The 14,803-nt window shown below is 35.9% G+C and overlaps 2 protein-coding genes across 3 annotated transcripts; one reads left to right on the forward strand and one right to left on the reverse strand.

The window, feature by feature from the left end:
* Positions 1-2,546: 2,546 nt before the first annotated feature.
* Positions 2,547-7,737, forward strand: LOC113283588 (RNA-binding protein 24-A-like). 2 transcript variants are annotated; one of them, XR_003327530.1, is made up of 8 exons: positions 2,547-3,363; positions 3,890-4,004; positions 5,184-5,313; positions 5,670-5,706; positions 5,835-6,066; positions 6,627-6,759; positions 6,828-6,923; positions 7,281-7,719. XR_003327530.1 is itself a non-coding variant. In XM_026532909.1 (7 exons), exons 1-6 carry the CDS (start codon positions 3,130-3,132, stop codon positions 6,731-6,733), a joined length of 855 nt encoding a protein of 284 aa, XP_026388694.1. In that variant the 5' UTR covers positions 2,547-3,129; the 3' UTR covers positions 6,734-6,759; positions 7,281-7,737. The 2 variants fall into 2 exon arrangements, 1 of the variants encoding a protein (XP_026388694.1); XM_026532909.1 differs by lacking the exon at positions 6,828-6,923 and having other exon boundaries at positions 7,281-7,737.
* Positions 7,738-9,205: 1,468 nt separating this feature from the next.
* Positions 9,206-13,128, reverse strand: LOC113278107 (WD repeat-containing protein 55-like). Its single transcript, XM_026527032.1, has 15 exons — positions 12,904-13,128; positions 12,746-12,778; positions 12,556-12,620; positions 12,335-12,422; positions 12,171-12,243; positions 11,760-11,866; positions 11,383-11,425; positions 11,241-11,297; positions 11,063-11,139; positions 10,777-10,825; positions 10,639-10,685; positions 10,435-10,508; positions 10,292-10,347; positions 9,875-10,001; positions 9,206-9,513 (listed from the first exon to the last, which is right to left on the reverse strand). The coding sequence occupies exons 1-15, from the start codon at positions 12,996-12,998 to the stop codon at positions 9,452-9,454; spliced, it is 1,053 nt and encodes a 350-aa protein (XP_026382817.1). The 5' UTR covers positions 12,999-13,128; the 3' UTR covers positions 9,206-9,451.
* Between the last annotated feature and the right edge of the window lie 1,675 nt (positions 13,129-14,803).

The following is a 14,803-nucleotide window of genomic DNA, read 5'->3' on the forward strand; positions in this document are numbered from 1 at the left end:
AGCTGGTACGTGTACTGTCGTGTATCTAAATTTACAATACTTCTATATCTCTCTAATAATCAATTTGAAACATTCCCGATAACATCATTGACACATATCATTATTCCAGGCTATTTTCAAATGATTAACTTGAATCACGATTTAGGTCATAAAAAAAATTGTTCTTAACCAAATTCATCAAGTATGAACAAATGTTCTTAAGCTTAGTCAACATATTTCGAGAATAATTAACAAGATAATCTTGACTCGAAATTTCTGTTGTGCATGTAAAGTTTAATTTAGTCATGCGACATTGTCTCTTACATAGAAAGGTGAAAATTTGAGTAATAGGCGGTTCAGTCTTCACTTACCTTTTGTTGATGAAGTTCTCCAAAATTTTCGGTTCATCTTCGCCTTCAAACGGTAGAACGGAGTGATGTCCGGTACTCAACTACGCACTTCTATCCTAAACCGAGACTTGACTAAATGTATACTAGAAATCAAGATATAGTTTTGATCAACTAAATTTGACAATAAACTTGAGATAACAACACCTGTGAGTTCGACTAAGCAATTCTCTAACAATGATAATAACTCCAGTTCACTGCTTGTGAAATGTTTATTATTTCCAATATGGTATACCTTAAAATCTACCACTTATTAATGCTTAAGATATGTTCTTGATTTATTCATAATTTAAGGACACCAAAAATTAAGTCCTGAGTTACAACAAACTCATAAATGCTTATACTAATTATAGCATCAATAATATTCTTAAGCAATTAATAATCTTCTCAGTTATTTTTATATACTTGTCATCGATTTTTCTAAGATACATACTTGACATAATCAAAATGATCATCCGAGCATGTATTTGTGTTGCTAACATAGTAAGGATGACTAAGTAGAACATGTTGAAACATCCATCCTTGAGTGATGAAAGGTATTTATCAAATCATGAACTTAAATATATACAAATCAGGATTTTGGTCTCAAAGATTTTGAACATGATTCCCTTATATTTCGAAAGTTATCCTGAAATAGTTTCAGACATCAATTTTCGGAAGTTATATAATACAATTTTCGAAACCTTGGTAACGAGCAGGAAAACACGTCCATTGTCTAACTTCCAAAAGCTAAAGGATTAGTTTCCCTAAGTGTGGAAGCGAGCATGCGTTTTGACAAGGTCATGTAATTTTGAAAGTCATATTTTTTTAGTTTCGAAAGCTATGCAGTTTCAGAAAGTTACATTTATTTTCGAAATTTTAACAGTGAAGACTAAGAATACTCAATGTTGTCTTGGGATGAGTTTTTTCAGAACTTAGGCAAACCTATTTTCTAAAAATCATACAGTGAGTAGTAAAGCACGATTCATGTACTTCATTCTTCTGAAACAATTTGGTCAATTCCAAAGATCAAGTCTCTCAACCTAAAATCAAGACTTTCTTTGATATTTCGCTTCTTTTACGTATAGATGGATACAGTGATAATCGTAGGAAGGAAATCAAATTTTCAAAAACTAAACTTTGACGACGGATGATGTCTTCATGCGATCTTTAGTTTTCATCTTATATTCTTCGAGGGTAACTTGAAGATTCCATCTTATACCTCCACAACCCGTGTCTAACATGATCTGAAGTTTAACTTTATCAAGATACTCAAGCATAAGTTTTGGCATCTAAACTTGACAATATATTTGACAGACCAGCGCTTGTGGGTCAAACGAGCAATGCTCTAACATTAGTATCCATATAGAAAAAAGTTATCCAGGCAAGAACATAATGTATTAAAATAGTTATCCCAGCGTGTGCGAAGCAATGTTTCTTTTAACTTCAGAGCTTTGCATCAAACTTATCAAACAGGAATTCACGATACTTGCAATTCCCGCTAGAACTTAAAATATGAACTACTAGTTATTTATCCTCCAACTCCATTTTATTCACACTCAAAGTATCGACCACATATTATTATCAACCTATTGAAACGTTCCTACTAAACTACACAAAGGACTTGTGTAGTTAACTTGTTGGTCAGAGCATGTAATTTATGATCGTCGAAGTAACATCACCAATATTCGAATTGGTCAAAGTACCGCAAAAACATATCATCGTCATCAAACATTAGACGTAACACGGATATTACCCATCTATTAAGCCTGTAGCCTGCATACTCTATCTCATTCTCTTCAAGAATCAAATTTATGAGATTTCAAGGGCGAATGATAAATAGACAAGGAGAAAAAAACTCCCTCATATAATTCTTCTTTCACTTAAAAAAACCCTTTCACGAGCAATACGTTCCGAGAGAGATGGAGAACTAACCCTCCTCGAGATTTTGGAAGGTCTCAACCATAATAAGACTTGGAAGGAGTCTAAAATAACAGGATGCTAATAGGGGTATCAGTTTACTTTGGGGTGTACAATTTCAAATATATTGTCTATAATGAAATTTGGTACACCCCCGATAAATAGGGATCCCCTATTAGCAGTCTTGTAAAATAACAACAAAATATGCGATTGGTGGAATGAAATGAAACTAAATTGGGGTTTATTAGCAGAAAATCAAAGAGGCAAACAAAACAAAAACATAATTTCCGAAGAGAAAATGAAAAGAGAAAACAGAGGCCCTACCTCCTTCCTCCCACTCCTTTAACTTTGTTTCTTGAGAATCTTCGAAGGGTATTTCCTTCTATACCTTGAATAGAAAAACCATAGCTGCTTCCATAGATTTTTTTTTCTAGGGAAAAAGAAAACTACCTTTTCTTTGATATAATCTTCTTGAAAGTTCCATTTCACACCGATCCTATTTTTCTTCTCCTCTTCTTCTTCTTCTGAAAAACCCATGTTAGATCCCCGTAAATTATCTTCTTCGAATTTCACCTTATATACTTCCACGAATCTAGCCTTTTCTTAGGGTTTCTCTGTGTAAAGAGGAACCCTATTATTTGTTGGGTTTGATCACTGTCTTCCCTTTTCTATTCTCCAAATTCGATTTCTGCTAGGCCTTTATACGGGGATTCTCTCTATAACCATGTATAGTGTTTATTGGGTTTATTCTTGCATAATATGATTTCTGGGCGAATTTGATCTGAATCTTTTTTTAGTGGAAGTAGGTATTCTGAAATTAGGTACTTGAATTGTTCGAATTTTCATGGCTTATCAATCAATTCCACGTCCTGGATCATCAGGATCAAGTTCGAATTCTGGGTTTCAGTTCTTGAATTCTCCTTTTGGTGATACTACTTACACGAAGGTTTTTGTTGGGGGATTAGCATGGGAAACACAAAGCGAAACGATGCGTAGTTATTTCGAGCCATTTGGAGAGATTCTTGAAGCTGTTGTGATCAGTGATAAGAATACAGGGAGGTCAAAAGGCTATGGTTTTGTGAGTATTCCTTGTTCTGGGTCTTATTAGTCATTATTTTCTGCAAGTTACAAGCATTTGCTGCTTACTTTTCAATTGGCGTCCTAGTTGTTCAAGAAAAAAATTGCTATTATTAATGTTGTTCTGCACGTCACTTCACTGATTTACTTGAAGAAGAAAATTAGACTTTCCTGCAGAGAAAGTAAGGATTGGAATTGGCTTTTTTAAGTGGTTAATTGCACTCTATGATTACGACATTCCGGAGTGTTAAAAGTTGCTTTATACATAGTTTGTTTTGGAGAAAAATAATTAAGCTAACATTTTGGATCAGTTGAACTGAAAAAACAATGATTGGGTAGATAGTCCTTGACATTCCTTTAAAGAATGATTTCTCACATTAAATAAGTAGAAATGAGTTGAAGTTTTCTTTTCCTTTTTGGTAATATGAAAGTAGAAATGTGGTGTATTTTTGTTGTGCATTCAGTTTTTATTATGGATAGAGGTGATTCTTTTTTTTTTTTTTGGTTTGATTTCTTGGAGGGTTTAGGTGACTTTTCGTGATCCTGAAGCTGCAAGGCAAGCATGCGTTGATCCAACTCCGATTATTGATGGTAGACGGGCCAATTGCAATTTGGCTTCGCAGGGACGCCCTCCACCTTATGGTATTTGTTTTAAACTGAATATGAATTTTGTGTGATTTTTATTGTTGTGAAATGCTCTATTTATATATTCTTCCCATATTTGAGGAATGAAAGCACTCAGGCACTAAACATTCTTAGATTCCTGGCTCCTTAAAGTCTTCCTTGATCCAACTTTGCTCTTCTAATAGTAAACTTAAATATGGTGACAGCTATTTTTATTTTTGTTGCGTCATATTCGTTTCTTCATTTCCCTACTTTCAGTGTAGCAACTAAGATCAATGTGGTTGTTTGTACTACAACTTTACAACCTAATCCTACTTTTGCTCTATAAACCATAATTACTGATGAGGTAGTTTGTACGACAACCTAAGCTCTGGAAGGAATTTATTGCTTTATGTTTACTTCTCATTTGATGAGATACGCGGCATACGCCCTAAAATATAATAATCAGAGTTAAACAAATCTTCGAATTTAACTGTGTGTATGGAAGTCTGCATGTTTCAACAGTAAAATAGCCTTGATTTTGGTGGTTTGTCAATATTAGATTGATTCTTTTGCATAGAGCCTTGGTATGCGGGAAAATTTTGCAGGATGGAAATGAGGAAGAAGGGCTTAAACTTTGAAGGAAGATGTACTAAATGTTGAGTATGATATGCATTTTGGACATGGACATTAATTGAGAAACTAGAGGAGTGAATTAGTGCCCAGTGAAAACTGCAATTATATGTAACAATGGCCCCTAACAAATCTAAGTGTTCGCGTTTGCATCATACTGTACTATTCTTTTTTTAATGAATATCAAGCTTTAAAACGTTAAGAGGGCTTCAAAATTAGTACCTGTCTACAATGTACGAATTGTGGTTGCTGGTTTGTTCTTCAGATTACAAAGTACAACCCAGATTTAACAACAACTCCACAAAGTATAAGCATGTTGAGTTCTGGGAATTGCGCCGTGCCAATTTGAACATGTGAAATAGTTACAGACACTGTATGAAATTTTGTTACTAAATGGCTACCCATTGTTTTTTTATAGTGTCTTATTTATGAACTACGTTAAGGATTCAGACGGATCTTGTGGCATCATATCATACATATGCTAATATCTACAGATGAGCGCATACACACTTATATTAGGGAGATCCGAACAATGTCTATAATTCTAAATACTTACATACGTTTCTCATTATCTTGTTTTTATAGGACGTTTAAGGCCAGTAACCCCGTACTTTGGAAGTGGACAAGGTTTGCGAGGCCCTTATGCCGGAAACCCCAACTTTCAACAACCAGTTTCCTACAGCTACCAACAAGGCTTTCCATATCCACCATATGGGTAAGTGTAGCTCCATTAAGTAATTGGTCGGAAAGTTGCTTATGCCTATCAGGTTTTTTCGACACGGTCAGTGCACAGTAGATTTTCCATTGTATTTCAACAGCAACTCTGTACCACCACATTTACTTGCTCATCGGTACTTTTTGTTTATCAATCATAAAACCATGATGCTGTGACCAACAGTCAGTAAGGAAACTGTGATTGATGGGTGGCATTGCCCAGTCACTATAATATTGTTTTCCAAGAGGGTAACTTAGTTATCCTCTTGGCTTTTATACAGAACGGAAACAATGAGTTGTTTGACCAGTTAGTTACAGTATCTTCAGTTTTTGATTAATCTTGTTTTCCTGATGCAGGTACACAGCTTATGGACCTGAATACGTCTATCCACAGGTCAGTAGCCCGAAATCATGATAATTATTTGAAAAATCACTTGAATTGGGGACAGATTCTGCGAGAGTAGTTGTTTCTAATGAGATCGACATGCTCACAAGAGTACACTGTTTTCTTTTTTTTGGCAGGGTGTCTACAGCCCTTATATGGGACAGCAAGTCCTTCAAATATACGGAGTACCTGGTAATACAGCTGTCTACCCGTATGGCCAGTTAAGTCAGCATCTTCCTGGTAATCATGGCTATACAGCACTTCAGGGCTATGCAATGCCAGGTCACCACGTAATGCAACTTAGCACGGCCACTGTCAGTGAAGCGGCCACAACACCCACTCCTTTAGTTCAAGGATCATATCCCACAGGTAGTATTTTCTACGCAGGAGTGATTTGCTCGCTTAGTTTGAAGTACATTTTTCTGTGGTTCATATTTTTATGATTTTGAGTTGGATTTCCAAATGTTGTCAAAACAAAATAAATTCTGGCAGCAATGTCTACCTGCCAAACCTGAAGTTCGGTTATATTCACCATATGTGCATGGGACGAGAACCCCCATCAAATAATTATTGAGATCTACCTGATCTTTGACAGTGAAAAGGAAGATATTCTTCACCCACACTCGTAGAGAATTCATAGGGTATTGCAACACTTATTGAGATGTCAAGACACTGCTTTAACTTACGCTCAACTGCATTACCTTCGTGTGTGTGTTTTTGGTTTCTCAATTATCTAGATCTATTGAGATCTACCTGATCTTTGACAGTGAAAAGGAAGATATTCTTCACCCACACTCATAGAGAATTCATAGGGTATTGCAACACTTATTGAGATGTCAAGACACTGCTTTAACTTACGCTCAACTGCATTACCTTCGTGTATGTGTTTTTGGTTTCTCAATTATCTAGATCTATTCGCTGCATGATAGGTATGGTGGCTCCAGTTCCAGCACAACCACATTTTATGATTCCTGTCCAGTCTCCGCGGTTCGCACAAGACAGCAATGGTTCAGATCGACGTCAAGTCGAGGGGTAGATCAAAATGACAAATCACATGTGGAGGTAGAATATTATAATGCCATTGTTTACTTTTAAGCAGCATGTGGTAGTAATTAAAGGATTTGGCACAGGTATCCTGAAAATCCAGCAAGACTAAGAGCAGCCTGCTACTTTGAGTGGCAGACTTCAAATCTAGCCTTGCCGATTATCATCTGTGCATTGTAGAGGTAAGATCTGATTTAACATCAGATGCTGCTATAGATTCTTTTATTTCTACACTGCCATTTGATTACCAAATGCTCCGCCCTCGCAATGTCTATTAGCACGAGACCTGCTTAATTTCTCAAATATTCTTCTATTGCAAACTTCTATCAGGCAAGTTCGTTGTTTTTTCAATTCACCTACAGATAGGAGTCTCTCTTATCATCTTCAGTAGCATTGCTACTCCGATAGTCAGACACCAGATGCTGCGAATAAAATACACTTTTCTTTTTATGTCGACTTTTGATTCTGTGCAATGTCGAGTTTATATCTCCTCGAGTTGTTTAGACTTGATCAATAATTATGTTCTACTTTTATTGCAGGTCATATCGTAGTAGCATTCTCTAGAGATACCACAAAGTTATGTTGAGTCATTCACTCGTAGTAGCATTGCTCTTTCAGCCATTTACCATTTTCTGTAAATCCCCCTCCGTATATATCAGCACTCTGCCGAAACTGGACCCTGCCGGGAGAGACATTAGAACTGGTCTGGTGCTCGGATCTGGGTTTCGAGCATCCATTGTAGAAATTAAAACTCAGCTGTGTGTAAATGCTTGCACAAAACAACAGAATCAACATATGATTCTTCTCCTTTTCAATTATCTGAGCCCAGAATTTGGGTTGTACAGTAGTCACTTCTTACTAGTAGTGTTTTCTGTGTGGTGTCTGGGGCAATCTTTGTACATAAATTAATGTCAGAAGCTGATTCTGAAGCTTTTAAAGATAATACAGTATAACCTTCACAACTGCGTAATTGCTTTATTTCGGCTCATGGTGCAATGGTGCTCAAAGAAAGATGAAACTAATGTCTTAATTTTTACTGTATTTTTTTTTTTTGAGTAATTGTTCTGAAATTGATTTCCCCAATCAAAGTGGTGTACGACGATGTAATTGCATGAAGATGAGATCTGTCCTAAGAGTTTCAATGGAAAAACCTGGAAATTCATAATAAGCACAAGTATTGTGACCTTCTCTTCCGCCCATTTGACCGCGCCCCATCTACTAGATGGAGGATCACATAGAACTCTTGAATGAGAAATTTAGAAACTGGATATGGAATGAACTCTTCTTCACTTTGAATATCAAACTCAAGAATAGATTCATTTAATCTCGTACAATGACACCGCTAGTGTATCTTACCAACGAAGGCGTGAGACAAACTCCAATTTTCTCCATTGATGTTCGCCAGTAGCCCATGTACGATGCCGAACAGTCAACACCTCCACTACCAGAAACTCATCTTTAGTTTCAGGGCAGACCTTATCTTCACACTAATTGATATGCATATTCTTATCTTTGTGAAAATGTCCCCCAATTCTGTTATCATGCCCTAAAGCGATGGACTCAACCTGGCGCCTAGCTATTCCTCCATATACTTTCCGGGTGGTGGTAGTTTCAATTCAAGGCGATGCATCACCAGTGGTAGGATCATACAAGATAAATGCATCCTTGGTGGTAATACATACCACACCCTTGACTGCTTGCCTTGGTAATCCTTACGGACCTGGACGTCGTACGCTAATTTCCTAACATCAACTAACCCTCTGTGAATCTCTCAATCTCAAGTGTGTCCATCCCTCTTTTAGAAGTTCCCTTACTCCACAACTCCGTATATGGGTTTCGTATGATTCTCAAAATTATCTCATAGTTCTCCAGAATCTCCACTGATCATGAGAATTTTTTGGCAACCGTCCAACAGTGGAAAAAGATTAATCTTGACCTGTTGACCAATTGCAACACTTAAGCATAATCCGTGCAGTAACAGCACTGCATACAGTTACTTTCTCATGTCAGGAAATTCTTCGTCATGGGTCCCCTAAACAGTTCTACCTGTCGGGTATTAAAATGGAGGTCTGATATTAGGTTAATTTTGGTGGCCATAAACCAGTAGATAAGCTGCGTTAAGTTGGTGTAGAAAAATAACATAGAAAGCTAAACCAGAGTTCGTTGTAAGTATAAAAAAAGACTGCGATAACTGTTGCATCCACAATAAGGTATCTGAACTGAGGAAGATCAATTCTTTAGTGGTCAACAGTAGGATACTGCTACATTTTGCTTGTGCATTATGGAAAGATGCGGATGTATTCTTAGAAATCTCTTTGCTTTAGCTTTTCTTTTGTTTTGTTGCATCTTTTGTGAGCTTTTTGCTCTTTGTGTGCATTTTAATATATCCTCTTTGACCAATCAACAAAAAGAGATTCGGATGTAGAACAAGGACTGGGAGATAAATCAAATAAGATTGTGAAAATATAGGGAGAGTTATGTTTTCACGAACCAAAAAGAGAATAACTTATTTGACGAAACAAACAAGGAGAAAACTTATAACAGCAAGACGTATTTACTATTAGCTAGGAATAACTTGCTCAAGCCCTAAAATCAAATTTGTAACTCTATAATTGTAATCTTTATAAATGTATGTATTTACTTAGTAGTTGTAATCTAATCTCATACAGAAGGGTGATCGATTTGGAACTACAAGGACAATCTGAGCACACTACATATCTGCAAAGAATTCGCTGATAGAAGGCTGTGCATTGTTTCCCCTTCGCCTATTACCTACAAAACAATAAAAACAGCAATTGAGAAATATAAAACTATTCATTGAGAAAGTTATTTATACCAAGAATAATGTCACCAGTAAATAATCCTCATTATCACAAAAGAATAGAACAGTTTTATATGAATTCCTGAAGATGACGCATGAAATGGACTATCCAGGTTTCAGGAAAATAATAGAAATATAATTTGCCGGACTCTTGAAAACACTACTGAAAGACTATGCAGGAAACAAGGGCATGTTTGGCAAAAAAAACAAAACAGCTGAAAGACTTGCAGGCTAGCACAAAGTCGCAGAAAGATTAGTCTTAGAAAGAAGAGATGTATGTTTAATTTGATTATCATATTTAAGAATACACACCTGGGTTAGGTTGGGGGGGTATAACGTCGTCCTCTTCCATAATATCACTATCACTGTCAGTAGCTACTGTCTGACCACCAGTTGGAGCCATTCCAACACCATTTAATAATTCATCCAAATCCCAAAGCTAAAGAAACAAAACATTCAGAATTGTATCACTTGTTGCTGTATAAAGAAAAAAAAATACTACGTTGTTGCATAAACGAGTATGCTCATTACTTTCGCATACAAAGGAACAAAGTCATACCAAAAAAGTATTTAAAGGGTATGCATGTTTTCTTGGGGTCATCTCATGATACAAGAGCGAATAATATGCGAATATCCTTAAAGCGCACTGAAGCATTAAAATGAGCCTCTCCGCCAAAGGACAATATAAGTACATAAAAAACTCATGCTTAGACGAGCGAGATATCGTACCTTCAACATTTGATCATGTGAAATACTGCCCAAATACTTCTTATCGTGAGAGAAGGCTGCAGAAACAAACACAAACTTAGAAATGCTGTTTTGTGAAAACACAATCAGCGCTCTTTTATCAAGAAGAATAACTTAAATCATACCGAGGCGCTCAACAGGGCATTCTGAATGTTCTGCAATCGGTTGAATTACTCTGTTGGGTAAAATGCCAACCAAGCTGTAAACAAGCATGGGAAAAGAAAAAACAACTAATTATTATACAGTAAAGAACCACATAAATAATCTAAGATTCTAACGCCACACATACGTAAAGAATCAGTCTGTACTACCATAAGTACTGCTCTTACCTGATGAGACCATTTTCTGATCCAGTAATTACTCGGTCTTCATCAAGCTGGTATAATTAAGAGGTAAATTACAGTAATTTTGGTTAAAGACTATCATTGAATCAAGAAAAAATTGAAAAGGGAATCCAAGCATGTTACCTTGAGTAACACATCAATAGAATTTGATTGAAGACCCGTAAATCGATCACTGTAGATACGAAAAAAAAAGAACTTATCATGTAACTATAAAGATTAAAGAAAAAAAACTTAAGAAGGTTTCTTATTAGGCACCGGAAAGCAAGAACTAAGTATGGATCAATTTGCTAATAATGACATATACAATCCTTTCATTCATCTTTCGTCCATAATATTTCATAATTTAACTTGCACCGTTTCCCCCCTTAAACTTGGTTCAACTGTATCCAATAATATTCAGAAAACATACCTGCAATCTTTCATATATCCCCACGAATATAATAATAGCACCCCATTCTGTGTTCCACAAATAACTTTTTGACCATTCTGACAACAAATCGTGAAACCACTTTAGACATGTTTGCACACACATAAACAGGAATACGTTTTCAGGGGGGAGAAAAAAAAAACTTAAAAATTGATGCTACCTTCATTATAACCACTGAAAGCGGTTCATCTTCAGAAAACTCGGACTGAGTTAACACCTGCTCAGCAATAAACAACTGATTAAAAATCCTGAAAACCACAGGATAAAAAGAACACCAATGCCAAGTGACATAATTGACGTACCTTATTCCTTCGGAGACTACATACAGATAGAGTCCCATCTCCACTTGAAAAAGGAAAAAACAAAATAATCAGTTGAACAAAATATACAAATCAGAAAAACTCGGTACACCTCAGAGTGAGTATAGATGGTAACAAAGAATCGTACAATGACGAACCAATAAAGTCCAAACAACAAGGAAACCAAGAAAGCACAACAAATAAAAACAGGGGCATTAACAAACAAAGTCAACCTAACAGTCGCTTCTTCTGTTTTTCTGCTCTTTTTCCCTTTTCATTTTATCAATACAAGATATTATGCATTTGTAGAGTTTTCAAAATCTTCATCAGCAAACAGTGAACAGAATCATATTTCCGTGTATTCCAACAAATTTGCATACCTTGTAGCCAAAAGCTTCCCTGAATCAGCAGAAAAGGTCATATCAGAAATATACTCTTCATGAGCTTCAAAGGTATTGCAGCATGTCTGTTGCCTAGTGTCCCAAACCTGCAAAAAGTACAATTTCATATTTCAAATGCAGTGACTAGCATATCCACAAACATTGTGTTGACCAAATACAACGAATATTTTAAACTGACTGCCTCTCGGTCTTGTACAACAAAGCTCAAGACTACATTGATCTAGAACGAACTTTGGGCCATACACTGAAGTTTTACACACAGCAATGACAGTGTCTGATACTAGGTTAGTTCTCTAGACACTGAAACAGGAACAAATATGCGAAGTGGTTAAAACAAATCACTATTTTTAGAAATATAGGAACGATAAGATTAAGAAAAGCTGCAGAAACCTTAATGCAACCCTCGTCATCTCCCGAGGCAATGGTTGTCTCTGTTAAGTTGACTAATCGATTAACAGCAGCCCTACATCAAAACAAATCTGTATTTTCTTCATAACTTTGTATCAATAGAATCCACAACTATATGAAGTGCCAATATAAAAGAAAAAACTCACTCATGAGCATTTTCTGAGCGAGCAATGGCTGCTCCCGTCTCCACATCCGTGACAAGAATTGAAAAGTCCGGAGAGCATGTCACAATTGCTAGTAGTGAAAAAAAAAAATCAAATCAAGGGCACTAAATCAAACCAAACAATTCAACTTTAACTTCTGCCCTCCACATAAGAGAAAGAAAAGTAACAAAACTAAAGCAGAAAAACACTTTAAAGAGCATTACCACGTCCCTCATTGATGAATCTAACTGCTCTACAGGATTCGGTATGTGCCCGGATTTCAAACAGCCTATATAACAATATACATAAGGAGTAAAAAAGAAATCAACAAAACTAATCATCGACTCAGTGAAACCCTAATTTGTTAACTTTATGGTTATTAACAAAATTGAAAAGATAAAAGAATGAGTGTACCTTTGAGGTTGAGAATCAGCAGCATAACGGTACCTATTGTAAGTTATCATGTAATTAGTTCAAAATATGAAAGCCAAAATTGAGGAAACAGTATTGAATAATTAAGTGAGACTGTGATGGTGATGATGAGGATGTTTCAAAGTAGTATTGGAACTTACAGTTGAAGATCACCAGTTATGAGACCGACACCAATTAGAGGATTAGAAGGATGGAAATCCACATCAAACGGGAGCTTTCCTAGATGGACTTCCATTTCGATATCTTTTCCTCGATTCCGCAAGAAACAGCAGTATGAAAATCTTGAGCGAGGAACGGAAAGGGGTTTATGCTAGGGTTTATTCATGTTTATCGTTTCTTTCGAGGAAAATAAGGCCCGACCCATGGGTCAACTAAGGAACTTTGGTGTTTAGTCTCAAAAAACAAAAAAAACAAACCCGATCTGTTTCTGACCTAATCTTCATTACATTCAATCGAACAAAAAATGGTTACGAATAGAACAATTAAGCGGACAATTAGAGAAGAAATTGTAAAAGAAACTCCTTCACCAGCAAAAAGAAGAAGAAAAATTGTTGATGATTCACCAACAGAACCTCCCCTTCTGCAAGATCGCCGACAACAAGAAGTATGAGTAAAGTTGTTACTCCGTCACCAACAAAGAAAGCAAATGTACCTCCGAAAAAAGGTAAGCAGATCAGAATAAAACCTAATTGTAATTGACTTTCGACTTTTATGCTAAATGAAAAAAGGTAAAACATCTGTATATGTCCATATGTACTCCATATTGACATGCAATATGTTCTCATATTTGAAAACCTAAAATAAGCACCGCTACATACCAATACGTAGTGTTAGAAAACTAATACATATGAAATGTTAAAAATACTTACATATCAACTAACAAGTGTGTATTACATATTGGTATATTGTCTGATACTTTTATGACTGTTCTATCTATGATCTAACACTACATATTTAGAAAAAGTATCTGTAAGACTTGTTAGACACTTGATAGTTGATATGTAGTATTTTTAGTATGGGTCAGGTTCCCGTGACAAAATCTTTTGACAAAGAATTTTGACAAACCCTACAAGACGTTAGATTTCTTATATCGAGTGGTTCACATCATTGATCACGTGGCAGTCTAACAAATTTCATTTTGTGTTTGGCTTAAACGAAATTATTTAGAGAAAATTTCTGGTCTGGGATTTGTTAAGATCTTCTTTAACCGAGGCTTCGGATAATCTTGATTGACAAGAGGAATCTGAACTTTATGTCTTGAATATATCCCAAAGCTCCATATATTCATCATCATCACCACCATTCTTCATATCTTCGTGATGGTATAGGTCACAAACTCATTCGCGCACCCAAGATCAGCGCATGATGAATTATTGATGATGATGATACACTATTTCATAGTCTTAATTAGAGAAATAATCCCGCTTAAACCATTATTATTACTTGCAATAGGACTTGAATTATGAGGCAAATAATATTATTTAACTCAAATCCATAGCTTCTGTTGGATTTAATAGCTTCGCGTATTTACATTTATAACTTGATCAACATTTAAAAAAAAATCATCTTGTGTGTAATTCTGATGATAAAGTAGCAGAAACTGGTGGCGATAAGATATTAATGTGACAGTAGGAAAAGAAGAAATCGAATGGCGACTTGACTGACTATAAAAACGATGATGAAGGAGATGGGTTTTGATTTTTCAGAATAGAAATCGACTAGGACGATGAGCATAATGGCTATCGGAGTGACTGTTATCAACTCTTCACCTCGGCATAGTTATACCAAACGAGGAATAGTGGTGGTTACTGCCACATCAGTTAAGATTGTCAGCCGTTTGATAAATCGCAGCTAATGGTTCGGAAATTTTGTCAAAATACTTTGTCAAAACAGTTTGTTGCAGGATCCTGACCCTTTTAGTATAGACAGCTGATAGTTGTTAGACATTTGATAGTTGTTAGACTTACATATCAACTAACAAGTGTGTACTACAACCTGGTTTGAGATTGAATAAGCACCACTATCAATATGTAGTGTTTG

This window comes from Papaver somniferum, chromosome 5 (assembly GCF_003573695.1).
Source record: "Papaver somniferum cultivar HN1 chromosome 5, ASM357369v1, whole genome shotgun sequence".
In the NCBI taxonomy this organism is placed as follows: domain Eukaryota; kingdom Viridiplantae; phylum Streptophyta; class Magnoliopsida; order Ranunculales; family Papaveraceae; genus Papaver; species Papaver somniferum.

Excerpts from the sequence above, each read along its gene's own strand:
- LOC113283588 (XM_026532909.1), top strand. The coding sequence starts at position 3,130 with ATGGCTTATCAATCAATTCCACGTCCTGGATCATCAGGATCAAGTTCG. Across the intron at positions 4,005-5,183 it reads GGGACGCCCTCCACCTTATG|GACGTTTAAGGCCAGTAACC; the intron begins GTATTTGTTTTA and ends TTGTTTTTATAG. Across the intron at positions 6,067-6,626 it reads TCAAGGATCATATCCCACAG|GTATGGTGGCTCCAGTTCCA; the intron begins GTAGTATTTTCT and ends GCTGCATGATAG.
- LOC113278107 (XM_026527032.1), bottom strand. The coding sequence starts at position 12,998 with ATGGAAGTCCATCTAGGAAAGCTCCCGTTTGATGTGGATTTCCATCCT. Across the intron at positions 11,426-11,759 it reads GGGAAGCTTTTGGCTACAAG|TGGAGATGGGACTCTATCTG; the intron begins GTATGCAAATTT and ends TCCTTTTTCAAG. Across the intron at positions 10,002-10,291 it reads CACATGATCAAATGTTGAAG|CTTTGGGATTTGGATGAATT; the intron begins GTACGATATCTC and ends TTGTTTCTTTAG.